Source organism: Cnephaeus nilssonii, assembly GCF_951640355.1.
Source record: "Cnephaeus nilssonii genome assembly, chromosome: 10".
Classification (NCBI taxonomy): Eukaryota; Metazoa; Chordata; class Mammalia; order Chiroptera; family Vespertilionidae; genus Cnephaeus; species Cnephaeus nilssonii.
Window position 1 is genome coordinate 36,752,232 of NC_137081.1, and position 27,927 is coordinate 36,780,158.

The following is a 27,927-nucleotide window of genomic DNA, read 5'->3' on the forward strand; positions in this document are numbered from 1 at the left end:
TAACAAACCTCATGCTCCACAGAGGTCTATATAAATAAAAAACAAAACCAAAATAAAACAAACAAACAAAAAAAACCCAAAAACCCAGGTTTTTTTTACAAAAGTGTGTGTAACTCAAATGCAATTTTATCGGGATTTAGTATCCAGTTCTATCTTAAATAATTGAGTCCTGCATGTAATGAAATATAATATAATTCTATTTAAGTTGAAAGAGAAAGCCTTCAATATAAAAGTTTTAGATGAAAAATACTCTATAAATGAAACAACAAACTGATTTTCATACATGCCAGTACATTCCTTAGAATCACTTTATCTCAGAGAACAAAACAAGTCTTCAATGGTAGTTTGCCTGAGACTTAAAAAGCATATCAAAACCTTCCATACAATGTGTTATTTTAGTTATTCTTTACAAAGCTGTATTAAAGATGCAGATTACCTAGACCAGTGATAGCGAACCTGTGACACGCGTGTCAGCACTGACACGCGTAGCCATTTCTGATGACATGCGGCCGCTGAGGCGGCCGCATGCCGAGGATGAAACATTTGCTGCTCCTGAGGATGAAACATTTGCGAAATAATGTTTTTTCCTCAAAGTGACACACTACCCGAGTTATGCTGTTTTTTGGCGAAGTTTGACACACCAAGCTCAAAAGGTTGCCCATCACTGACCTAGATACATGTAATATGGTGAAATATATTTTAATTAAAAACCCCCTTTACACATAAGAACCACCTTGATGAGGTTCTCACCAGCCAAAGAGGATAATTTGAACAAAAGAATAATGACTGAAAGGGTAAATTAAGAAAAGAAAAAAAAAGTCCTAAGCTCACAGTGATAATGAAGAGGAGAAAATTTTTAATTACCAATGGACACCAATGGAGGTTGCTAGGGCACCAAAAATTACTCTAAAAACTAATAAAGAGAAATGACTAAATATTTATCCTACCATTCTGTCATATATGTATTCCATGATAGCCAAATAGTGCTATTCATGGATGGATCAAGGTTCCTCTATATAAAAGAATTCCAAATAATAAATACATCAGGAATGATATATTTGGAAAAATCATTATTCCAAACCTTAATGGAATAACCGATTCACACATGTGTCATTAATGCATGCTTTAAAAAAAATTATGTAAAAACGTGACAGGGGACTTTCCAATGAAGGTGTAAAGGCTTCTTCTGCCTTGTGGCCAGTGACCAACCTGAGCATCATTAAAAGGGGGAATATCAGAATTAGGTGCCTCTTGATTTCATCTGACAGAGTACACCATACTAATGTGAAATATTCTTGCTAAAAAAACAAACAGACAAAAGTCACCCCATAATCTAATTAATCCTCTCTAGATCTAACTTCTAGCAAGCATGTCAAACTCACCGGCCGCAAGTTTGACATGCTTGTAGGATATAGGATAGATAATGAACAAGTTAAGCAAGAAAACAACCAAATTCAGTCCACGAGGTGCTATAGGAAACTCACACATGGTTCCTTCAACAAGTTACTGTGTGTTAGGGGGTAAGGGGATTTAGATTTCAAGACACTCCAAAGACTAAACAACCAAATACATGTGTACACCAACTATAAATACATTTAAGTCAATTGGGAAAATTTTAAACAAATTGGATATTAGATATTAAGAAATCATTATTAATTCTGTAGGTATAATACTGACATTGTAATCACATATGGAAATGTTCTTTTTGATATAGCCTCAAGTATTTAGCTTAACTGACATCACATTTGAGATATACTTTCAACAAAATAAAAGAGGGAGAGAAAAAAAGTATGACAATATACTGATGGTTACTAAAGCTGGATTACGGGTATATGACGGTTCATGACAGATTTGCTCTATTTCAGCAGGCACTTAGAACTTTTTGTAATAATAAAATAAATCATTCTTTCAAAACCATTTGATACATGTAATTGGCAAAGTTTATTATCAAGAACATTAGAAGGTCTTTTAAAAGACTGTTTTGGTTTAAGAATACTGAAAGATGACAATCCACGATAAGACATATACAAACAAGGATAATTAAAATATTAAATACTATCTAAATTAAAAGGCCATAATTCAAATTGTTAACAATCTTTGTGTCTTGTTAGAAGCAGCTGTCCAGTTCCCCTCCATGAAATTCACCCACCAACTCATGACTACAAAGCCTAAGTGCACTCAATTACATAATTTAATTACCAATGCTGAATGTTTTGTGTTTACACATGCATTACCACAGAAAACACAAAATCCTATTTACAGAGTTTTTTGTTTAAAACATGTCTCACCCATCTTTTAAAGTGGGAGCTACAAATATGCTGTATCCTTGAAGAGAAAGGCTTCTAAAAGAAGTATGAGACAGCTGTCCAACACACTGCCAAGAGTGGTTATATAACTAACCGAAGAAAAACCGGCAGTGCCTGATGTTTTAGTGTAGCAGCCTCTTCCTTTGTAGTTGGTTGAGTTCTTAGTCTCACTATACTACCAGCCAAACATGTACTCCATTGCTTTGGATACAAGACTTTCATCTTTTTTTGGCGTCTGTCTGTCAGAAATGACCTATTTTGAAAAAACACAATTGTTAAGATTATGTTTTCTTCAATATCATACTTAATTCTAGAGTTAATGGCTAATTTAATAGAGCCAAACATTAAAATGCATTTGTAGAAATGAACTGTATATTTAAAGGTTAAAACATGGCTTTGGTTAAAACGTCCTTATGTTTTTTTGTTGTTTTTTTAAATATATTTTATTGATTTTTTACAGAGAGGAAGGGAGAGGAATAGAGAGTTAGAAACATTGATGAGAAAGAAACATCGATCAGCTGCCCCCTGCACACTCCCTACTGGGGATGTGCCCACAACCAAGGTACATGCCTTTGACAGGAATTGAACCTGGGACCCTTGAGTCCGCAGGCCGACGCTCTATCCACTGAGCCAAACCAGTTAGGGCCTTATGTTTTTAAGAATGGTAAAATCTTATTCCTTTGGCAAAGCAAATTACAGCTTCTCCTTAAACTGGAAAACTGGAGAAACACAAAAGTTACTAGAGATGAAGGCTTTAAATATTGGTTTTAAAAAAAAAGAAACTAAAGGGAAAAAATGTCACCAGTTCAAGAATGATCTCCAAATTTCAAGAGGAAGTCAAAAGACTAAATTGACAACTTTTTTATTTGCTGTTTTAGAACCCAGGTCTGTTGCTAGGCAAGTTCAGAACTCCTGCCTTATTAATTAGGGGACAATAACATACTGAGATGAGTCATAATACTCCTACCATTCTTCAATAAATATAAATTTTTCCTTTTAACATTTTTAAAATGAGAAAATTTGAAATGAAAACTGGTCAATGTTTTCTATTCCAACAGAACTGAAAGGCTCTTCATTTGTGATACCATCAGATTTAGTTATCAATTTAATAGGTTTTTTAATATTCCCTCATGCCAGCAAGGTTCACATATGCCAAAATAACTTAGAAAAAAACAAATTAGACTATCAAAATGTTTTTAAAATAGCAAAGAAATTTTTTAAAATTCAAGGTAAGTTTCCAATTGACCTAAATTCTAATTTTTTTAAAATAGGAAATTAAAGAATGTAAAGTTTATAGGTTTCATCAAGTCAATCACTTCAGTGGGAAATATTTAATGGCATACAAATCAATCCAATGAAAAAGTCAAAAATGCTAAGTAAGCACTTCAACCTTTAAAGTACATTCTTTTTATCCAACCCTTAAAATACCTGATAGTCACTAGTAGAAGCTTTGTATGCTGTAGCAAGAGGTCTCATGGTAGAAATCCTAGGAGTACTTCCAGGCTGGGATGGTGTTCCTAAGGTCTTGATTGGTGGTGTAAAGGCTAGAGATGAAGATGATACAGCATACCTGTCACTGTTTTCCATAACATTCTAGAGGAACAAAGATAAAGAACTTCTCTGGTTATAAACATAATACATTATTATATTCTACTTACAAAGAAAACTTTATTAAAAGATATACTCTATTTGATCTAAGTAATATTTTAAATAATTTTGGGCTTGATTAAGCAATGTATGCTTCTTGGCTAGCATTTGAGATCTAATGTTCAGCCAGAAATTTAACTCCAATGACTTCAAACATCCTCAAGACAACTACAGATTCACAAGAGTAAGAATCTCCTAACAAACACTATGGAAAATCAGTAAGAAAAAAAAAAAAAGAGTCTTTGGGGAAATCTGGGGGAAGGGAAAATTAAAGTCCAATGCTATTTAGTACCTGTAACCCCAAATTCTCATCTAGCCTCTGCAAACATCTGGTACAGTGATCCTAGACTATGAGCACCAAGAACCATGTCTACTTTGTGCATTAGTATGTATATAATTTCCAAGCAGTCCCTGGTAGGTAGTATATTTCCCATTTATTTATTTAAAGAATGATCAGGCCCTAGCCGGTTTGGCTCAGTGGACAGAGTGTTGGTCTGTGGACTGAGGGGTCCCAGGTTTGATTCCGGTCAAGGGCACATGCCCAGGTTTCGGGCTTGATCTCCAGTGGGGGGTGTGCAGGAGGCAGCAGATCAATGATTCTCTCTCATTGATGTTTCTATCTCTCTCTCCCACTCCTTTCCTCTCTGAAATCAATAAACATATATTAAAAAAAAAAAAAAAAAGAATCAGGATGACTTTAAAGTCACAAAACTTTAAGTTGTACTCAGTATTGTTTTATAAGTATATAAATATATAATAAATTTTAAATATTTTAAAATAGAAATAAAAAGCTTCCACCATTTAATTTAACCCTCATGTGAAGTAATTAATTCTGAAATAGCACTATTCCTCTAAAGTAATTAAATAATTTGATGCTGCTTTGCATAAAACAGAGACTGGGTTAGAAGTTAAGAGACCTAGAGTAGAATCGAGGCCTCATCTTTAACAACTCTGGATAAATTACTTAAGTCCTCTTCAACTCATCTTTATCTTTAAAGTCTTGTGACTAAATATATTTGGCTTACCAAGAAAAGAGTACAATAACATCGTCACAGTTTACAAACTAAGAAAAAGAGGCCTGCTGGAGCAAAGTGACATAACCACCAATGTCAATATTTAGATTTGTGCTCTTCATGTGGATTAAGGCATTTCCCTTACATCAGCAATAGCTTACTTTATCTATACATGGTTTTACACCAATCATGATGGACTCGCCAAAAATCTTCCCATCTTTGCTTAAGGCTTTCCGAGCCTGCAGTTTAGATTGATAACGAATATGCATCCAATTTCCGGTGTTCGACATCTGCAAAGAGTAAAGTTGTCTCTTAAAACGTAAAATATATAAAATCTAAACTCAATGAATTACATTAGAAAATAGAAATATACGAAGATAAATCTTCCACTTTTTATTTGATGCACTATAAAAGGCTATATAGTTGGACTCAACATAAATCCCATTAAACAATTTCAATAATCTCTATCTAGCTCTCAATTCTTTAATATAAAGAATATGTGACAAATATTATCTGAAAGTGAAGTAATTCTCAAAAGATAATGGTTTCTAGTAAAAAGGTCTTATCAATACCTGCTATAAAATTTTTAAAACTGTATTCATCACCTGATTTTGTGTAGAAGTTAAGTCAATCTCTAGTAATAGAAAAAAATGGTTATTTATAACTTGTGCAAGGCTAAGATAACAACAACAACAACAACAAAGCCCTGGCCAAGTGCCTGGAGCATCGTCCTGTATACCAAAAGGTTTTGAGTTCCTGGTCAGGACCCATACGGAGGCAACCAATTGATGCTTCTCTTTCTCTATCTCTCTCTTAAAAAAAAAAAGCAATCAAAAAAACTAATTAATTAAAAACACACACATATCCTTGGATAAGGATTTTTTTTTTTTTAAAAAAAGCTCTCTATAAGCGAAAAAGCCTTAAGAACTTTGTAAGTCAGGAACGCCTCTCTTTTCCTTTATCCCCAATAAAATAAGCTCAATTTAGAAAACAGTAATATAATATTTAGCATAATTTATGTCTTTAAAACTGTAAACTAATTAAGAAAAGGGTTGGAGAGAAGCCTGAAATTCTAGTTCTCTGGCTTATTTTCTCTCTTTGTCCCTTTTTGACAAATACTATACAATTTCCAGCCTTTTAGACTCTAACAGACATATTCCATGAAAACTTAAAAAAAAGTAGGAGCAGACAAAATTCAGCAGCAAAATTTCATTCTAGTCATAGCTTATCTGTCCTCAGCCTAAATCTTGAACTGAAAAGAATTAAGCCTTACCACATGTTTTAAGATATTCCCATATTGTGCAAATTGTAATAATATATAGGAAGCAGATGCCTGAGGAAACCTGAAAAAGAGAGTTGTCCGACAATAAATATGAATGCAAATCACCACACTTACACGTGTTTCAAAATAAATTCCTTCCAACTGTCTAGAACAGCAATTTTCAACCTTTTTCACCTCATGGCACACATAAACTACTAAAATTCTGCGGCACACCAAGATATATGTCTTTTGCTGATCTGACAAAAAAAACACAAAAAAACCCAACAGGCATAAATTTGATTCACAATGGATGGCTATTGTACTGACCATTGTCATTTTTTTTATTTGACAAAATAAGGGAAAAGAGGTCAGTGCCCCTGACTAGTCAAGCATTGCATGCTTTAAAAATTCTTGTGGCACACCAGTTGAAAATCGCTGGTCTAGAACCACAGGAAATCCTTGATCATCCCATTTCCCCCATCAGCTAAATCTATCATTGCCCATTGCCCAAAAGCAAATGTTAAAATTAGTTTTGACTCAGCCATTCTACTGTATTCCAGATTCCTTCCCTGAAACCTCTGAAATTCTCTCAATACTACTATCACAGCCCTTAGAATAAAATTATAAAGTTGCAGTTCTGTATATAATTTATTTTACAAGGGTGGTGTGTGTGTGTGTGTGTGTGTGAGAGAGAGAGAGAGAGAGAGAGAGAGAGAGAGAGAGAGAGAAAGAGAGAGAGAAATATTTAAGTATACTACAGTTATTAAAAGGGAAAGAATTTAAAATTATATAGTCATATCCTTATATACCGAGTACCTGAAAATTCATAAATTTAGTCCTGAAACAAAAATAACAGTCAGTGCCAGTATCAATCGTATACAAACATTTAAAAGGATGGTTACCAAAATTTTAATAGCCATACACTCTGTATGGGAACATTCTAAGTGACTTTTACTTTCTTCTTTATCAAGTTCTCTATGGTTTGAATATTTTACAAGACATTAATACTTATACAGTCCAAAAAGCTATTTCAATTAGAAAATCTGGAGTTTCCTTAGCCAGGAATTCAGTTATCCGGAGCTAGGATTAGGAAAAAATAAAAAAAATCTGAGTCCCCAAAAATAAATGAGTACCACCACACATTAAAATCTATGTGAGTAAAATACTCACTGCACTCAGGACTGGAATTTTATTTTATGTTATATAAGCTTGAATATGATTTATAACCCTAAAGAAAAACAAAAAATGAGACAGGGTGGCTAACAAATGAAGGAGGAAAATAATGGTTGCATGTGAGGAAGGTACTTTAGAAATAAGACATAATTCTAAGAGTCTAGGACCACTTTGAGTAGAAACATTCCAATATCCTGTAAAAGAATCACCCTAAAGCAACGAATGGTATACCATGCTGACCCTGATGTATTTCTCTATAAATGATCAAAATATTTTACCCATTAGAAGAAATGTTTCAATTCCTGCAACTAAATATAGAGGGTTATTAAAAAATAAAACCAACAGAAAATAAATAGCTGAGAAAGTATATGTCTTAAAAAAGAAAAAAAGGACTAGAAGAAGTACTTCAAGTAATTTACACAATTACTGAGGAATCTTATAACTGACACCATTACTACTGAGCATAAAAAACAGACTTGGGAGTAGACATCCAAATTAAAGAAACAGAATTCATGAGAGAATATACAAATTCAAACAAACACACACAAAAATCAAGTAGCCAGCCCAATTGTTATGAATAAAGAGCTGAGTGCAGGTTTTCTGCAGAACAAGAAAAGCAATGGTCCTGCTTTTAACTTTTTACATACATAAAACCAGTAACACACAGAATCTCTGAAAGATTATGCAAAATATAGGTGGCAATTATTGCTTTAGTTTTTTAATATTTTTATTTATTTTTTAAAATATATTTTATTGATTTTTTACAGAGAGGAAGGGAGAGGGATAAAGAGTCAGAAAAATCGATGAGAGAGAAACATCGATCAGCTGCCTCCTGCACGTCCCCTACTGGGGATGTGCCCGCAACCAAGGTACATGTCCTTGACCGGGAATCGAACCTGGGACCCTTCAGTCCGCAGGCTGATGCTCTAACCACTGAGCAACACCGGTGAGGGCTCAATTATTGCTTTAAAGGGGGGATAAAAACTGTAGCTGGGACCAAACCAGGAAGGAAAACTTTTCACTGTATATTCTTTTTTAAAAATATATATTTTATTGATTTTTTACAGAGAGGAAGGGAGAAGGATAGAGAGTTAGAAACATTGATGAGAGAGAAACATCCATCAGCTGCCTCCTGCACACCTTCTACTGATAATGTGCCCGCAACCAAGCTACATGCCCTTGACGGATATAGAATCTGGGACCCTTCCGCAGGCCAACACTCTATCCCCTGAGCCAAATCGACCAGGGCTCACTGTATATTCTTATTCTTCTGAACTTTTAAATAAACTGAATAAAGTCCACTAACATTTACTGTGCATTGTTCTTCTTTCAAGGTGCTCATGTGTTATTTTTATATATTTTTTTACCCCCAAATTAAATATAATTAGGTCTGATATCAGTATGACATATAACACTTTCAGAAACAAATCTTATATAGTACAGTATAAACAATAACAGTTTAAAAATCAGAAGACCTGGGGTTTTTGCTGAAGCTTTACTAATAACTAAGTGTAAATCTCTGAATAAATCAATCAATTTATCAGTTTCCTCATCTGTAAATGATGCAATATCTCTAAGATGCTTTAAAGTACTTTTTTGATCTAAAAATCTATTCAACCTGGAGATTATGTTAAGCGAAATAAATCAGAGAAAGACCAGTATCACATGACCTCACTCATATGTAGAATCTAAAAAACAAATCCGGAGACATAGAAGGATGGACCAGACTGTCAAATCCCAGAGTGAAGGCAGAGGTGGGTGGGTGGGTAGGTGGAGTTTAACCAAAGAATTTATATGCATACTACAGGTCCGGTGCACGAAATTCATGCACGGGTGGGGTCCCTAAGCCTGGCCAGCAATCAGGGCTGATCAGGTTCCCTGCCTCCCAGCCTCCTTCTTCCCTCACCACCTGCCCACTGCCACTGCACGGTTCCTCGCCTCCCCGCCTCCTCCTTCCCTTACCACCTGTGTCTGCCGCCACCGACCCCCAGTTCCCCGTCCCAGCCCGGGGCCTGGTCCCGATTGGGTTATTGGGACCTGCTGGCCGAGGGGAGGGACAGGGAGGTTGGCCGGCAAGCCCCATCGGTGATCGGGGCCTGTGGGCTGGGGGAAGCTCCTGCATTGAGCGTCTGCCTCCTGGTGGTCAGTGCGCATTATAGCATCGTTAACGGTCACTTAGGCTTTTATATATATAGATATGCATAACCTACAGATACAATGTGTGGTGAAGGCCTGGGGCGGGGAGGGTGCAGGCGAGGAGGGGTCAATAGGAAAAAACAGAATATCTGTAATACTTTCAATAATAAAGATAATTTTTAAAGAATCTATTCAAAATGCATCTAGATGTGTCAGGCACAATTTCTATTAATATTCAATATTCTGTGACTAGAAAGTATATGTATACTTGTGATATAGTATTTATATGAAATTCAATTTGTCAGTTCCAAACTGGTTAAGTCCACTATTAAGCAGAAAAACAGTCACTAACCAGAAAGATAGAAAGGAGATTCCTAAGTCTAATGGAACAACCCTGTTCCAATGTCCAGCAAATACAAAGAAGAGAAAATAATCTAAACACTAGATAATAATACACATGATGAAGTGTCAGGGTGATCTGTACTGATGTCTGCAACTTACTCTGAAATGCACCAACAAAAATAAATGTAGCAAAGTGTTAAGTGCAGAATCTAGGTCAGTGATGGGCAACCTTTTGAGCTTGGTGTGTCAAACTTCGCCAAAAAACTGACCATAACTCGGGTAGTGTGTCACTTTGAGGAAAAAACATTATTTTGCAAATGTTTCATCCTCAGGAGCAGCAAATGTTTCATCCTCGGCATGTGGCTGCCTCAGCGGCCGCGTGTCATCAGAAATGGCTACGCGTGTCAGTGCTGACACGCGTGTCATAGGTTCGCCATTACTGATCTAGGTGGTGGGTATATGGGTGTCTGTTGTGCAATTCTTTTAATTTTTTGTATATTTGAGAAAACACATTAAAAAATGTTGACAAGGGGCTATTCTTTTTTTAATGGTAAATGATCCAGAAACCTTACCCGAACACAGTTACCCATGTGTCATCGAGGTGATCTTCAGAAGTCAGAGAATCTCCTTGAGTATAAAAAGGATCCAACTGCGCAGGAGATAATGTTGTCTTTCGTGGTTGACCAATGTTTGCTGGACTAAACATACTTTGCCCTATATTAGTATATTTAGTAAGTTAGTTACCAATATAAACATTTTGGTTATTTTTAAATCAAAGCTTTTAGTTTTAAAGAAAAAAATATATTAAAAATTGGCAATTGCATAAATAATTTAAAATACACAACTGTTCTGAAATGATAATTTTATACTACCATACAATTTGAGAAGTCATTAATAAGTGAGAATAACGTGATTTTGCAAATGTTTTATTAATCTTTGGTTAAGCCTACAGCCGGAAGGATATTCAGTCAATTTCAAAGACTTCTGTTGGGTTCATCTTCCAAACCTTCCCTCATGGCACCTCTGCCTTAAGAATATTCAGTAACAACTCATTACCCACAGAACAAAATCCAAATGCCCAGGCCTCCACTATAATGTTCTACCCTTATTTTTCCAATATGCCACTAAATGGTCCCTACCCTAACTCCTAAGATGTGAATGCAGTTTTCTTTTGTTCAGGTCATTTCCATCTGAAATGTCTAATTCTTTTCCTTATCCTTCAATGACAGATACCAACTAATGAGTATGTCTACATGCCCAACATGCCAAGCTAAATGCTCTACATGTTCATTTTATCTCAGAGGCATTGTCCTATTGAGACCACACATTTCTGAGCAGCAGAGACCATTTGTCTTTAGTCTTTGGAATAGTAATAATGATTCACTCATAAAGAAATATTTTTTCAGAAAAGAAAAAAAGAAATATTTTTTCAGCATTTAAATATGTACCCAGCATAATTCCAGGTATCTAAGATACAGTAGTGAACAAGTTAGACTTAAAAACAACAACAGCCTGGCCGGCGTGGCTCAGTGGTTGAGTGTCAACCTATGAACCAGGAGGTCCAGGTTCGATTCCCAGTCAGGGCACATGCCCAGGTTGCAGGCTCAATCTCCAGTGTGGGGCATGCAGGAGGTAGCCAATCAATGATTCTCTCTCATCTCGGATGTTTCTATCTATCTTGCCCTCTCTGAAATCAATTAAAAAATATTTTTTTTAAAAAAGGGAAGAAGCAATTAAATAAATTAAAAATCAAAAAAACAAAACAAACAACAACAAAAAACACAGCCCTGGATGGGTGGCTCAGTTGGCTGGAACATCATCCCAGGCACCAAAAAGGCTGTGGGTTAGATTCCCAGTCAGGACACATACCTAGGTTGCTGGTTTGATCCCCATACAGGAGGCAACCAATTGATGTTTCTCTTTCTATGTCTCTCTCACTAAAATAAATAAAAACATATCAGTGAGTGAAGGCAAAACAACAACAAAAAACCCTATTTCTTATATTCTAGTGAAAGAGGCAAATAATAACTAATATGCCAGAAAACAGAAAATCCTACAGAAAAAAAAAAAGCAGAGAAGGGAGACAAGGAGTATGTAGGTATTTCTGTGAAAAGGTTTAATGAAAAAATTTTCATTGCAATGCCATTAAAACAAAACCTGAAGGAGATGGGATGCAGAACATGCCAATTTGTGAAGATGTGAATATTAGTTGGGGGAAAAAGTGTGTACAAAGGCCCTGATAATGGACATGGACTGGTGTTTGATAAAGAGCAAGAAGGCCAGCCTCACCCTGGCTGGTTTGGCTCAGCGGATAGTGTCTGCCTGCGGACTGAAGGGTCCCAGGTTCAATTCTGGCCAAGGGCTCATGCCTGGGTTGCAGGCTCAATCCCCAGTAGAGGGCGTGCAGGAAGCAGTAGATCAATGATTCTCATCATTGATGTTTCTATCCCTCGCTCCTTCTCCCTTCCTCTCTGAAATCAATAAAAATGTATTTTTTTTTTAAAAAAAGGCCAGTCTTTGCACAGTAATGAGGGAGATTACACAATGAGGTCAGAACAACTATATGAGCACAGAGAGATAACAAGATAGCAGATCACGAAAAAAAAAAACAAAAAAACTTTGTAAGCCACTGTAAAGACTTAAGGCTTTTACCTGAGGTGGATTGGGAAGCCATTGGTAAACCGTGAGAAAGGATGACATAACAGGACTAAAATTTTGAAGTGAAATGGTAGCATTTTACTGAGTACTTATAACGTCATTCTCTGAATGTATAATTTAATTTAATTTAATTCTAACCTTATACGATAGATCCTGTTAGTAGCTCCATTTAACAAATTAGGAAACAGGATGATGTGAAATAACATCCAGAAAGGAAGCTGGAATTCCAATCTAGGCAATTCAAACTCAAGGTATGAGCTCTCAATCTGTAACCTAGTTAACACTCATAATTACTACAGCAACAGTTGTATACATGTGGTCCTTAGATCCTGGGCTCCCCAAGACCCTCTCATGGGATCAGCTAAGTCAAAATAATTTTCTTAATAATTTAAAGTTTCATTTGCCTTTTTCACTCTCACTCACTCATGAGAGTATACTGGTCTTTTCTGAAATCTATTTGATGTGGTTTAATCAATTCAGATAGAATACAGAAGCAGTTATGAGAATTTAGCTTTATTTTAAGTAAGACATTAAGATTTGAAAAACATAAAACAATGTCACTGTTCTCATGAAAATCTTTTCTTGTAGAAATATTATTTTTAAAAAGGTTATTTATGTTTACATGAAACAGATTATTTTTATTTTTATTTATTTATTTAATATTTTTTTTTTATTGATTTCAGAGAGGAAGGGAGAGGGAAAGAGAGATAGAAACATCAATGATGAGAGAGAATCATTGATTGGCTGACTCCTGTACGCCCCCTACTGGGGATCAAGCCTGCAACCTGAGCATGTGCTCTTGACTTGAATAGAACCTGGGACCCTCCAGTCTGCAGGCCAATGCTCTATCCACTGAGCCAAACCAGCTAGGGTGAAACAGACTATTTTTAAATGAAAACATACTTTAAAATGTTTTCAAGTTTTTATTTTAATGCTAAGTATCGATAGCTATCATCTAAAAGCAATTTGGTCTTCAATTTTTAAAAGAACATGGTACTATAGGACCTTACACATGGTTTAACCTTTTGCACTCGGATGTCGAGTGTGACTCGACACGGTTAGCATCAGTAGCAGCTCGTATGTCGAATTGTATTGAATGTATCAATAATTTGAAATATAAAAAAATCCAAATAAATAAGTTTGTATGAAAAGAAACTCCAGTTTCTTATTCTACTGCTGCGCTTTGTTAAATCTGGGGTATTTAAAAAATTAAATCCCGAGTAGAATAAAGGAATCGAGAAAAAAGCAAGTGAGTGCAAAGGGTTAAACTCCATGTTTACTAACTTTCTGAAGGCTCTCTGCTTAACACATTCTTACTATACATATACACCTGATGCCTTGTCATTTTTTCTGAATTCCCAATTGAGTTGAAAATCACTCTAAGTCTTTCCAAAGTGTTTATAGTCAAATGGATTTGTTAAAGTATATTAAGAAATACAAAAGATACTCTACAGAGGGGGAAAAAGAGGTACTGTGGCAAAAGTTTTATAAAAGACCATCCTATCAAATAAAAGAGTAATATGCAAATTGACCATCACTCCAATACACAAGATGGCTGCCCCCATGTGGACACAAGATGGCCGACAGGGGAGGGCAGTTGGGGGTTACCAGGCCTACAGGGGAGGGCAGTTGGGAGGGACAAATCCTGCAGGGGAGGGCAGTTAGGGGTGACCAGGCCTGCAGGGGAGGGCAGTTAGGGGTGATCAGGCCAGCAGGGGAGGGCAGTTGGGGGGGACCAGGCCTGCAAGAGAGGGCAGTTGGGGGCGACCAGGCCAGCATGGGAGGGAAGTTAGGGGTGACCAGGCCTACAGTGGAGGGCAGTTGGGAGGAACCAGGCCTGCAGGAGAGGGCAGTTAGGGGTGACCAGGCCAGCAGGGGAAGGCAGTTGGGGGCGACCAGTATGGCAAGGGTGGGCAGTTAGGGGTGACCACACCAGCAGGCGAGGGCAGTCGGGGGCGACCAGGTCAGCAGGGGAGGGCAGTTAGGAACAATCGGGCCAGCAGGTGAGCAGTTAGGCATCGATCAGGCTGGCAGGGGAATGGTTAGGGGGTTATCAGGCTGGCAAGCAGAAGAGGTTAGGGGCCAGGCAGGCAGGTGAGTGTTTGGGAGCCAGCAGTACTGGATTGTGAGAGTAATGTCCCAGATTGGAGAGGGTGCAGCCTGGGCTGAGAGACACCCCGACCCTGTGCACGAATTTCGTGCACCGGGCCCCTAGTATACTGTATTGTTCTGATGGGAAATTTATATATAAAAAGCTTTCGAAGATTATCCAATAAAAAATATTTGTAACTACATTTGACCTAAAATTTCCTGTACTGTACTTGATCACATTTTACCCTCAATAAAACACATATTTTGGTAAATGCTAATCTTGTGTCAAGTATATCCTATATGCCTTATAAATGCATGACTAACATAAGAATTTACAGGGACCAAACCTATTAGGAAATGAATAATAAAGTTACTATTCCAATCCAAAGCTGAGATGCAAAAAGAATTACGAGTAAGTTTTATTTTTCTATTAATGAATACAGGATAATTTCCTCAGAACCACATAAAAAGTTCTCTTAAACAAGCTAATATTGTCTCACAGTGACACACTATTAACCCATAACAAAGGAGGACTGGAGAATCAAGTTACTCTCAAGATATAACACTCAAAAGGTCAAAGAAAATTTTTAAAAAACTAAATAGTGACTTGACTTGTTGAGTCTTGAGCCATTTAGATTCCTTTTCCTCAAAAACTAAGTTCATTACTTTTTGTAATGCAGTAGCAGTTGGAACAGGAGGCTCTAGAATAAAATAATAATCTCCCAACAAAAATCTAATTAACTGTCTAATCCCCTTACAGTGTAGCCCAATAAGAGATAAACAGCCTCTTAGCCCCTCCCTGCCAATGTTGATGCGCACAAATATACTAATTCCAAGCAGCTTTTTAGTGACTCATTCAATAAATATGCCTTCACCAAGAAAGGTAAGAGGTGGGAAAAAGAACTAGAAGAAAACAGACAATATGAGCAGGAATAAAAAAGACCAATATTGCCGAAACCGGTTTGGCTCAGTGGATAGAGCGTCGGTCTGTGGACTGAAAGGTCCCAGGTTCGATTCCGGTTAAGGGCATGTACATTGGTTGCGGGCACATACCCAGTAGGGGGTGTGCAAGAGGCAGCTGGTCGATGTTTCTCTCTCATCAATGTTTCTAGCTCTCTATCCCTCTCCCTTCCTCTCTGTAAAAAATCAATAAAATATATTTTTAAAAAAAAGACCAATATTAATCTCACTGGTAAGTTATTACATCTATGAAACAATAGGATGCCACATTTTTAAGTACATTAAAAAATCAATAACAGAAAAGGTTTGTGGAAATTAAAATGACAAATTATTATTATACGAGTTGGAAACTGAGATTGAGGACAGCTCTCAGAAAGTAGAATATACATAAAAAGATAATGTAAGGAAGAAAAAGTAGAAAATTAGAAAAATCTACAGTGCTCATAATTAGAAAGAATTCCAAGAAAACAGAGGGAGAGCAATTATCAAATACTGTATAAGGAAGTTTCCTAGAACAGGGGAAATTTCCCAGAACTATTAAAGAATCCATTAATTAGTTCCTTAGCAAAACAAATGGAAAAGTCCTAAACCAAGGCACATTTGTGAAATTGGGAACACTAACCATAGAGATCTTAAAATTTTCAAAACCAGGCCACATACAAAGACTCAGGAATCCACACTGCACATAACTTCTATAGAATACTAGAAGCTAGAAGACAATGGAATGATGCCTCCAAAATTCTGATGTAAAATACTATACCTAGCCAAGTTAGCAATCCAGTATAGACACACACACAAAAAAAAGATTTCAGAAATGAGGTCTTAAATTTCACTTCCCATGCAAGCTTTCCTAGAAAGCTACTCAAATATGTTCTTCATCAAAACATATTATTTTTAGAACTAAACTAAAAAGAATGCATGTTATCTAGGAAAAAGCTAAACTCTAGAAACTGGCTAAAGCAAGTCTTAGGATGATAGCTGTACACCACGCTGAAACAGAAAACAGCCAAGAGAGGCTACGAGAGAGATACTCTCAGTTTAAAACAAATTTTAAAATGTGTTTGACAATATGAACATTTTAAAAAAGACAAGAGATGTATAACAGCAAAAGAACATTTGCTTAAAAAAAAGGGAGCAAATGGCACATAGAAAATTAGACAAATGGGGAGAGACAATTATTAACTAAAGAAAAAAGTTTTACAGAAAGGATAAATTATAATACTTGAATCAGCACTGACAATGCTTTAGATAATCATAATGATATAAAAATAATATAAAAGGAATAAAGTTTTATATAATTATATTGAGATAATGTGGGAGAGATACATCTCCAATCACCTTAGATATGGCAATATTGAAAACAGAAAATCAAGAATTAGCAGCAGCTGGCAGAAAAGTCAAGTCAAAGATCCAACAAGAAAGGTCAGAGAGATTCCAAGCACACAAAAAGATTTACCTACCACTTGCTATCTTTAAAGATGGAAGCGGAGCCACGAGCCAAAGAAAGAGCGCAGCCCCTAGAAGCTGAGAACAACCTCCAGGTGACAGCCAGCAAAAAACCAGGGACCTCAGTCCTACCACCACATGAAACTGAATTGGGCCAATACCCTGAATGAGTCTGGATGCAGCTCATCCCGAGCTTCCCGAAAGGAACATAGCCCTATTGACACCTGAGCTCTAAAGAAAGAACCAACTTGTGTCTAGACATCTGACCTATAGAAACACAATAATAAATGTGTATTGGTTTAAGCAATAAGGCTTGTGGTAATTTGTCATGGCAGCAACTTAAAAGTAATACATATATTGGTACAAGTGGGGTGCTGCTGTAACAACTAAATATGTGGAAGTGGCTTTGGAATCGGGCTGTGAGTAGAGGTTGGAAGAAATTAGAGGAGCATAATAGAAAAAGCCTAAATAGCTTTGAACAAGCTGGAAGTAGAAATCTGGACTTTAAGGACACTGCCAGTAAGTATTCACAGACTGGTTAACCGAAATCTGTATTTGGATACTGCTTTTGTTTTGCATTTTGACATAATGTTTTACCTGGGTGTTTATTACATTTTGTGTTATATAATTGTTGATTTGGTTCATTTTAAATCTTGCTATTGTTTCTTTTTTTAAAAAGTGTTTTTATAGATTTTAGAGAGAGGGAGAGAGACATCAATCAGCTGCCAACTGCACATCCCCTACTGGGGATCAAGCCCACAACCTAGGCATGTGCCCAGACCAGGAATCAAACCACGACCTCTCGACCTGTTGGTTGGCGTGTGCATGGCCAACACTCCAACCAACCGAGCCACACTGGCCAGGGCCCGCCTCCTTCATATCTAAGCCACCATCATCCCTCACCTGAATTAATGCAGTAGCCTTCTATCTGGTCTCCTTGCTTCAACCCTTACCCTTACCCCAAAGGCTATTCTCACCACAGCAGCAGTCTCATTCTATTTGTTTTCCGCCTTTTCTGAGTAAAAACCAGTTATTACAATGACCTTCAAGGCCTGTAACAGTCCCCATTACCTCTTTAACCTCATTTCCTACTATTCTCTCCCCTACTCAGTTCATTTCACACTAGCCTCCTTACTCTTTTGTTAACACCCTGGGCACACTCCCACTTCAGGGCCTTTGTGCTTGTTATTTCCTGTCTGTAACACTTTTCCCTACCTCCCTTACTTAAGTTCAGGGTTTTGACCAAATGTTTATTTACCCCTATCTATAGAAAGCAGAATAATGCCCTACCCCCAAGTGTCCACGTCCTTATCCCTGGAACCTGGGAATACATTACATTATATGCAAAGGAGAATTAGGTTGCAGATGGAATTAGGCTGCTAATCAGTGCCCTTAAAATAGGGAGATTACCTGGATTATCCAGAACGGCCCTAAGTATTCACAGGGGTCCTTAAAAGCGAGAGGGAGACATGACTACGGAGGAATGATCAGAGAGATGCAAATTTTGAAATGGAGGTAGGGGGCCATAAGCAAAGAAATGTGGGCAGCCTCTAGAAGATGGAAAAGTCAAGAAAACAGATTCTCCCCTAGAGTCTCCATAAATTAACACAGCCTATGATTGCCTTAACTTTAGCCCATTGAGACCCATTTCAGACTTCTCACCTCCAGAACTGTAAAATAATCCATCTGTATTATTTAAGCCACCTTTAAGTTTGTGGCCATTTTTTATGGCAACAATAGAAAATTAATATACCACCCTATTAAAAACTGTAAACTCTCACTCCCTACTCCCTTTTACTGATTACTTGTCCTCCATAAAATGTATTATCTTCTAGCAAACTGTATAATTTACTTATTTTATTTATAAATGTAAATTCTGTAAATAAATGTAAGCTCTATAAAGGCAAGGGTTATCTATTTTGTTCAGTTTCTCAGGACCTGGTACATGATCATGTGCTCAATTATTTGCTGAATGAACATTGGATAGACTATAAATATATGAGTATGTAAGAAGAGTTGTGCTAATGATGATGTTGATATGATAAAAAATACCATTAATCTTAAACAAAAACCAAAAAACTAGGTATAACCAGTGGCTGTTAGTAGTTAATGACAGACTTATAAATATCATTAATATCTCTCAAAACACCTTTTATTATTCACTCTTTTATGTATTCTTTTTCTTCCCAATTCCAATGGCCTTTTTTATTATAGTTTTTATTTACTTAGGAGACACTATTAAGTATATTTTTAAATTATTAATATTTTGAATATAATTCACATCTTACCTTTAAATTCAGAGAAGAATCAATATACAAAGTATTTCCTTTCTGAAAGAAATTACTTACATTTGAAAAAGTCTCCAAGTTTGAAACATAAAAGAAATAAATTTGGCAATTATCAACCAAGGTCTTATATTATCTTCATTCAAAAAAGTAGAGAACAGTCTTTGGTGTTAAAAGGCACTGCTTACCTGTTCCAGGAGTTGTCATAACTCCAACAAGAGGACTCTGCATTACTGATAAGTTTGGCTACATAAAAACAGAAGAAAGTGTTAAGGTAAAAACGCAAAGTTCTAACCATAACATATACACAATAAGTGCTAAAGGGCTTCATTCAATAGACAACTGAATATCTACCTTACTGGAGATGTCTATAACAATCAAACAGTACTCCCTAACTTTTTTTTTAGTTGAGCAGTATTAATTGAAAATATACTAGACCATTACCATACCATTTGTTTAAATTAAGTAAAGCCACATGTGGTAAAAAGATACTATTTTTAGTAGGAAGTAACACTGCTATTTGGTTTTAGTTCCTAAGGTACAATATTTGAACTAACACAGGTAATGGTGATTCTTCAAATCACCGAGCTCACAGAGAAAAACAGAAAGATGGCAAAATTTTATTTTTAAACAAATACAAACCATGAAGTATTATAGGTTCAAATCAGTCTACACAATAAAAGACAGCATACTTCTGCTGCTACTGGTAGACAGTTACAAAGTGATCAATAGTAGTTCTTTTAAATGTGAGAAAATTAAAGTAGCTAAAAGTCCTTCTATAAACAAAGACAACAATACCAAATCAAGAATGACAAGAGTCTCTAGAAGTAAATATAGACAGATTTTTTTTTTAATCCTCACCCGAGGATATTTTTCCATTGGTTTATAGAGAGAGTGGAAAGGCGAGGAAGAGACAGAGAAATATCAATGTGAGAGAGACACATCGATTGGTTGCCTCCTATACACACCCCAACCAGGGCTGGGGATCGAGCCTGCAACGGAGGTACAGTTACGTGCCCTTGACCCTTCAGTCTGTGGGCCAATGCTCTATCACTGAGATAAACTGGTGCTATACATATTTTTTTAAAAACAGATTCTGATTGAACTAAGGAAATCTAAAATCTAGCAACCAGATTTTATCACCTAGCATTGAGGACCAAATGTTGAAAGAATGTTAGGAGAGATACAAAATGTACTGTCCAATTCGTAATAACATCTTTTATAATTAGAGAGAGGTTGAGCAAAGTATCAGGAGGCAAATCTAATTTGGGTTTTAACCTAATTATAATATTCTAACCAACTTTCAACTCAAAAACATTCTCAACAAATTATGATCCATAGCCTTTTAAACATTTTGAACATAGCAATTACTATAAACTACCTTTCTTTTCATGTATTGTCAGAGGAGCAATGAAAACATAAACTTTAAGCCTGTGGTTCTCACACCAAACTGAACATCATATTTACTTACCAACCTTTAGAAAAATATCCCAAAACAGAATATTCCGGATTTAAGTCTGGAATACTACTGTTCAAATATAACATAAGCCATATAACCATCTCCTCCTGATGAAAAAGGCTCCCCCCCCCCCCCCAATTAAGCAATCCTATCCTATATAATCTATCTATACTAATAAAAAGGTAATATGCTAATTAGACTGGGTCGACCAGCCATCTTCCGGATGTCCGACTTCCTTCCGGATAAAGCCATGGGCTGAGGCAGAGGCCGTTAGGGGCGATCAGGCTGGCAGGGGAGGGCAGTTTGGGGCAAGATCAGGCAGGCAGGCAGAGGGGTTAGGGGCAATCAGGCAGAGGCAGTTAGGGGTGATCAGGCAGGCAGGCAGGTGAGTGGTTAGGAGTCAGTAGTCCCAGATTGTGAGAAGGATGTCCGACCTGTGGGATCGGGCCTAAACCAGTGGTCGGACATCCCACAAGAGGTCCCTAATTGGAGAGGGTGCAGGCTGGGCTGAGGGGAACCCCCCCCCCAATGCACGAATTTCATGCACCGGGCTACTAGTTAGCTCATAAATATGCAGGAGGCAGTGTTTTTAGTAAAATAGTTAAACAGTGAACATAGCTCTAAAAGGATAGTGGTCTTACATTAATAAAATAATTCCTAAAACAAAAATTTCAAATCATTACGAAGTACTCTACATTTGGATAAAATCCTGAATCTTCATTTTTTTCTTTCACAGAATTATGTATAAATATTAAACTTTTAAAAGAATTGGAACGACTTAAACCACAAACATTTCTACATGTATATTAAGTACATTGGGGGCATGGACAGGTGAATAAAGGCATACCTATAAAAACCACAGAATTACCTACATGAAAAAATAATCTGGAGTTCTATTACATTTTTAAGTGCATTTCATGATAAACACAATTTAAGTAGATTCTATGATAAATGTCCTTAATGCTTATTCTGTGCAACAAAGTTACACTACAACAGACTCATAAATTTCAAATTACTGACCCTCATGGTAGAGCCACCTAAAAACATGAAATTATCAATTGTGGATATGCGTGAGGGTATGTGTATTACCTGTCTTCTTGAGGTTAAAGGTGTTGATCCAAGTCCTGGGCTAGAAATGTCATCATATATACTTCTAACTGGTGGAGCTCCACTTTTATCTTTATGAGCTGGTACAACTGGTTGCGGTGGTGACCCACCTACAATGTACAAAAAATATAGTCAGGTGAGAAAACAAAGAAGCCTTCCATCTTTCTGATGCGATTTTTTTAAAAAAATAATCATACTGCCATTACTATTTAATTTAATTCTCCTGACCACAATCCTGTGACTTAATAATTATTGCTATTTAACAACTGAGGAAACTGAGAGACAGAAAGTTGCTTTGCAGAAATTGCTCAAGAGCAGCTTGCTAAGAAATAAGATTTTTAAAAAATATTTTTTTAAGTACTGACTTAAATTCTTGTCTCCTAGTGCTTCTCAAACTTTAATACACATGAAAGTCACCAGGAGAGCTTGTTAAAATTCAGATTCTGATTCAGAACTTGTGGGGTGGAGCCTGAGATTATGAATTTCTAATAAGCTCCTACTGATGCCAATGCTGGTGATCCACAGGCTGCACTTTGAATAAAAGGTTCCAGAATAAGTAAATAGAAATTTTAGTTTTTAGTAAATACATGTAACTTTTGCTTTCCCTAGAAAATTCTTATTTAGCATTTCAACACAAAACTTGATCCTATTTTTCATTTGAAAGTAGGTATTAACTCGTCTGTATAGACTTGATTAAATATTATCCCATAATGTGGAATTTGTCAAAATTAAACAGATGCCATTCATGTTTCTCATAGTAAAAAGAGATTTAAGTACATAATAAAGATATTTTAAAAAGAACCAATTTTTAGAGACAAAAATGTCTTTATAAGTCAGAGAATCAGCAATGGCAAACAGTGAAGCAGCCCATTTCCTCTGTAAGACTACTGACTGAGCCTAAGCAGTACAGCATAAGCTATTTAGAGCACAGACTACAGAACAGGACTGACCTGGACTTTAACCTCCTGCTCTGTCACTTAGTAACATGTGAGTTTCAGCAATTTCTTTATTGCATTTAGCCTCAGTTTCCTCTTGAAAAATTGAGATACTATCTATCCCTCAAGTTTGATAAAAGAAAAAAAAAATAACAAAATACTTAGCATACTTCCTAGCTCATAAGTACTCAATATATGGTAGCTACAATATTAACACATTTGAAAAATATATACCAAAAAAACCCCAAAATGTGTCCAGAATGTTTTTAAGTTAATCACTTCAAATATAATTTATAATTCCTTCTGCTCTTTTACATATATATAAATAATATAACCACTTTAAACAAAATAATACCTTAAAGACAATTAAAGTAAGAAGAGTTTATCTTTAAACATCTATTAAAAGAATATTAGCTCACATTTGGAATTCAATCATTAAACTTCAGTTATCTTTTAAAGTATTTCTTTGTTAAAGGCATCCTGTAAAAGATACACGTGGTACTTAGGCAATAACGTTTTGTGCTGACGATTTACATAGCCTGTGTAAAAAGCTTCCCCAGTTTGTGAAGTAAATCCTTTCATTAAACATACTATAAATGAGAACCTTAAATAACTCTGACTAGAAGTAGAATTCATATTTACCAATTTTCAAATTACACTTGGTTTGACTGAATATTTGCTATTATTATATTTAAGATTAATTAAGTTGAATTCAGCTGAAGTTAAACGACCATATCCCCTCCTACCCACACACACATACTTTACAATATCTGAAAAAGGGATGATTGATAAAAAAATTGATCTTGGCATTTTATCTTATTTTTTTTTCTTAGTGGTACGTAAAATAATGGTAGTTTTATAATCAATGGCATCTTAGATTGGATAGAATGTTTTTTAATGGGTGGTTCTTAGAATTATAATACAGTGGTCTGGTCCCTCCCTTACTGAGATGTTGATACCTGCACTTTTAGTTACCTGCAGTCTGGAAATATTAAATGAAAAATTCTAAAAATAAGCAATTCGTAAGTTTTAAATTGCGTCCTGAGTAACATGATAAAATCTCACATTATCCAGACTGAAACGTGGACCATCTCTTTGTCCAATGTGTCCCAGCTGTACGCAGTTAATAAGATATTTTGAGAGAGAACCACATGCAGCATAATTATTAGAGTTGTTCTATTTTATTGTGTTGTTAATCTACCTAATTTACAAACTTTATCATAGGTATGTATGCATAGGAAAAAAACATAATATATATAGGGTTTGATACTATCTGTGGTTTCAGGCATCCACTGGGGTCTTGGAACTTAACCCCTGAGGATAAGGGCTACTGTAGTTTACACTGCTTACACCAGGCGTCCTCAAACTACGGCCCGCGGGCCACATGCGGCCCGCCGAGGACATTTATCCGGCCCGCCGGGTGTTTTTGCCGTTTTGTTTTTTTACTTCAAAATAAGATATGTGCAGTGTGCATAGGAATTTGTTCATAGTTGTTTTTTTTTTAAACTATAGTCCGGCCCTCCAACGGTCTGAGGGACAGTGAACTGGCCCCCTGTTTAAAAAGTTTGAGGACCCCTGGCTTACACCTCTATTCTTAGAATCCTATATTAAAAAGTAGAGCTATTACTTAATGCTTTAAATTAATAAATGGGTTGACAAAAGTGAATGCTGCACCATTACTCTTTTAAAAATTCTAGTATATATACTGACGTTACTATGAAACTAATTTAGGCAATTTACCTACCTGCAATTAAAGGTGATCTCATTTCCATTACTCCTACTGAAGGGCCACTAATTGATCGAGGCTGTGGAGTCACTGGCGCTGGCAAATCCCCCATTAAAAATCCAGGTAAGAACTGGGCATTAACCCCTGGCTTTGGAGACGTAGGTGAACCCAGCATCATTGGTTCAGATCCTAAATGAATCAGAAATAATATAAGGACTTTAATGTTATAATAGCTAACAAAAAGATACAAGAATCTAGCATAAGTTTGAAAATTTAATCAATATTGTTAATTACTATAAAAACCATAGTTGAATTTATTGTTTTAAAAACCAATAAAATTATTCTTAGAGAAAACTCTAAGAGTATTTTGTATTAACAATATTAATCTTAGACAATTGTTTTCATTAACATTTCACAGGTTTAAGAATCAACACTTATTTTTAAATTTAAGAGTTTAGTTTTTTTAAAGCAAAATGTTTATTGAAGGCACATTCCAAATATATATTTTTTAAAATCCCTAATACATACAGGAAAACTTTCCATTTCTGGGTCAGCTACTATGCAACAACCAAAACAAGGACAAGGTACACAAGTTACTTACACAAATCAAACACAATGTTTAGCTTACTATATGTCCCATTTTTTCTTCCTTACACACAAAAACTGTAAATATTTTTGTAATAAAAGTATAATCATGTATACAGTACAGCACATATGAAATAATAGTAATGATTAGCATCCCAATTAAGAAACATATTTAAGATATTTGGAAAGGAATTTTTTGGATTTTTAAAAATAATGTATTTTAAAATTATGAATAATCAATAAGTATCCCTGATATAAATCCAATTTAAAAAGAGAACAGATACTTCACAATCATCATTTCGAAATTAGTTTTCACAATTTACAGGTTAGGTTTCATTATTCACTTTAATTTCAAAGCAAAATAGCACAGTAAGAAAAACATGGGCTCTGAATCAGAGATCTGCGTTCAAGTGTCTCAGCAAAATGGGCATAATCGTATCTCCCACTCACAGAGTTCTGATTAGAATTATAGCAAGTAAAGCACTTGACCCAGTACTGAATATATAGCAAGTGTTCAGCAAATATTAGTTATTATTATAACAGTATTTTATAATAGCCAAAACTGAGTGACAAATGTATAAATGTAGAATATGCAATTTCTACTAATGAAAATTTAATTTTCAACTATGTGTCAAGCCTAAATGTGATTCATGGCACTTAGAAATAGTAAACGTTTTGTATGTTATTTATATGATCTTTATTAACTATTACTTAACTTCTAAACAGCCTCAAAAATGTGTTTCTTGCTATCCAAATGCTGTCACGTTTATGCTTCCTCTTATATCTTGTCATAACAGACCTAGATATTAGCAATGCAAGTGCATAAAAGAGGAAAAAGACAAAGTAATTCAGGGAAAAGAAAAAGCAAATACTGCAGAAAGAACTATAATTACATTGTAATTATTTTCAAATGCTAGTTACTATGTTACTCTGATATAATTACATATTTCCAAAGAGAAAATAATAAAGTCAAACCAAAAGCATTTTCTGAACAGATATTCAGTAATAAAAGTTTTAGGTAGCGCCATCTACCTTCTTTAACAAAAGAAAAAAATGTAGTATTTAACAGAAGAAAAAATATATAGCAATTGTAACAAGTCAAAAAAAGTTCTGTTATTATTTGGATATACATGGTGATACAGTAGTAAGGGCAAAAAGAACTCTACCAGACTGTCACTAACCACCCTTCAGGCTAGATTTCACTTAAAGAGAGTAGCTTCCATTTCACAGTCTGTATTGCTAAAATAAGTACTGTCGTCTTATTCAGTAGCACTGCTGGTTGAAGTAACGCTTATTTTTTAAAATACATTTTTATTGATTTCAGAGAGGAACAGAGAGGAGCCCACAACCAGGGCATGCGCCCTTGACCAGAGTTGAACCCGGGACCCTTCAGTCCGCAGCCTGACGCTCTATCCACTGAGGCAAACCAGCTAGGGCGCAACGCTTACTTTTAATATACCATTAGGTTCTGGGAAAACGTTTATTCCTCACCTAGAATATCTGCAGTATGTGGACTTGAACCTTTATTATCAGCTAATGTCAGATCTCTGATTAGACAATAATAAACAGGGAAGGGTTTGGTTTATTCACATTGGTAACCCCAAGATAGATGCACTCCAAATTTTTTTGAGTAGAGAACTGTAGAACTAGAAATGAACAGTTTTCTGATCTCTAACATAATGCAAAACACGAATACCCTAGGCCAATATCTGTACATAAATGTACATGTAGCAGAGTACGTATTTGCACTGACATCATACATTTAGTTGTTTATGGCTAACACTAAAACAGTTCACGTTACTCTATTCTAAAAAGAAACTTACTTTGCAATAACATGCAAAGCATTCTATGCCATTCCAACCTAAAACAACAAAAAGCAAACAAAACACCCCCCACGAAAACTCCCTCTACAGATACGTAACACGCTTGCTCTCTTTCCAAACTCAGCAAGTTTGTAACCTAATTTTCGAGTATGTCTCTGGAGTAAACAGTTTATTTTTAAAATGTCCACAGGTCTCACACGTCCCAACACTCAGCAGACAAAAAGGAAGTCGACATCCTGTTTTCCAGATTTTTTTTTAACGACATATTTCAGCAACGGGAATGAACTTTTAAAAATTCATTCCTTGATTGACTTGAGGAAAAGACAACACTCGGCCCCTTTCCCAAGACGAAGGCTGGGCGGACGGTGCGAACACCGGGCTTCCTTTAGGAAGGTCAACATCTGGATGGGTGCCACCATCCGGTTTATTAACGTCGCACGATTCAAGCTTCCTTCCATAAAACAGATTCCTTCGGCCCACGGCCAGGAGCGGGAAGACATCCAGCAGGTACCAGCCCAGGCGACCCAAGAGCGGCGCTGGGCAACCACCCTCCGGGCACCGCCCACCCCACCCACGTGCAGGCGGGGAGGGCCCTTCCTGCTGACCATCCCGGGTCCCGTCCAGGACGCGGCGGGGTGGGCGTCTCAGGTACTTGCACGCCGGGCGGGCTGCCGTGAAGGGGGCACCCGACGGGCGGTCCGAGGGCGCCCCCTTCGAGACGGAAACCGGCAGGCGAGAGCCTGAGGACCCCGGCCTCTCCGTTCCGCCCGCTCCCAGGCCTACGGCGTGGGCCGCAGCGCCAGCGCGGAAGGGCAGGTTTCCACTTACCCAGCGTGGTTGCCTGGGGTTCCAGGGCAAAGGCTGCCATCGCGGCGGCAGCGACCCTTCGCTCCGGGCCCTCCCGATTTTCAAAAATGGCGGAAAGTCTCCCGCGGCGAGGGGCGCGCTACCTTCCCGAGTGACGTAACTTCCGG

At 36.6% G+C, this 27,927-nt stretch overlaps 1 protein-coding gene across 1 annotated transcript; it reads right to left on the bottom strand.

The window, feature by feature from the left end:
• On the bottom strand, window positions 1-27,924 carry NUP35 (nucleoporin 35). Its single transcript, XM_079782269.1, has 9 exons — window positions 27,782-27,924; window positions 24,564-24,734; window positions 21,867-21,994; window positions 19,507-19,564; window positions 10,451-10,592; window positions 6,240-6,309; window positions 5,128-5,256; window positions 3,735-3,899; window positions 1-2,559 (listed from the first exon to the last, which is right to left on the bottom strand). The coding sequence occupies exons 1-9, from the start codon at window positions 27,819-27,821 to the stop codon at window positions 2,482-2,484; spliced, it is 981 nt and encodes a 326-aa protein (XP_079638395.1). The 5' UTR covers window positions 27,822-27,924; the 3' UTR covers window positions 1-2,481.
• Window positions 27,925-27,927: the final 3 nt, after the last annotated feature.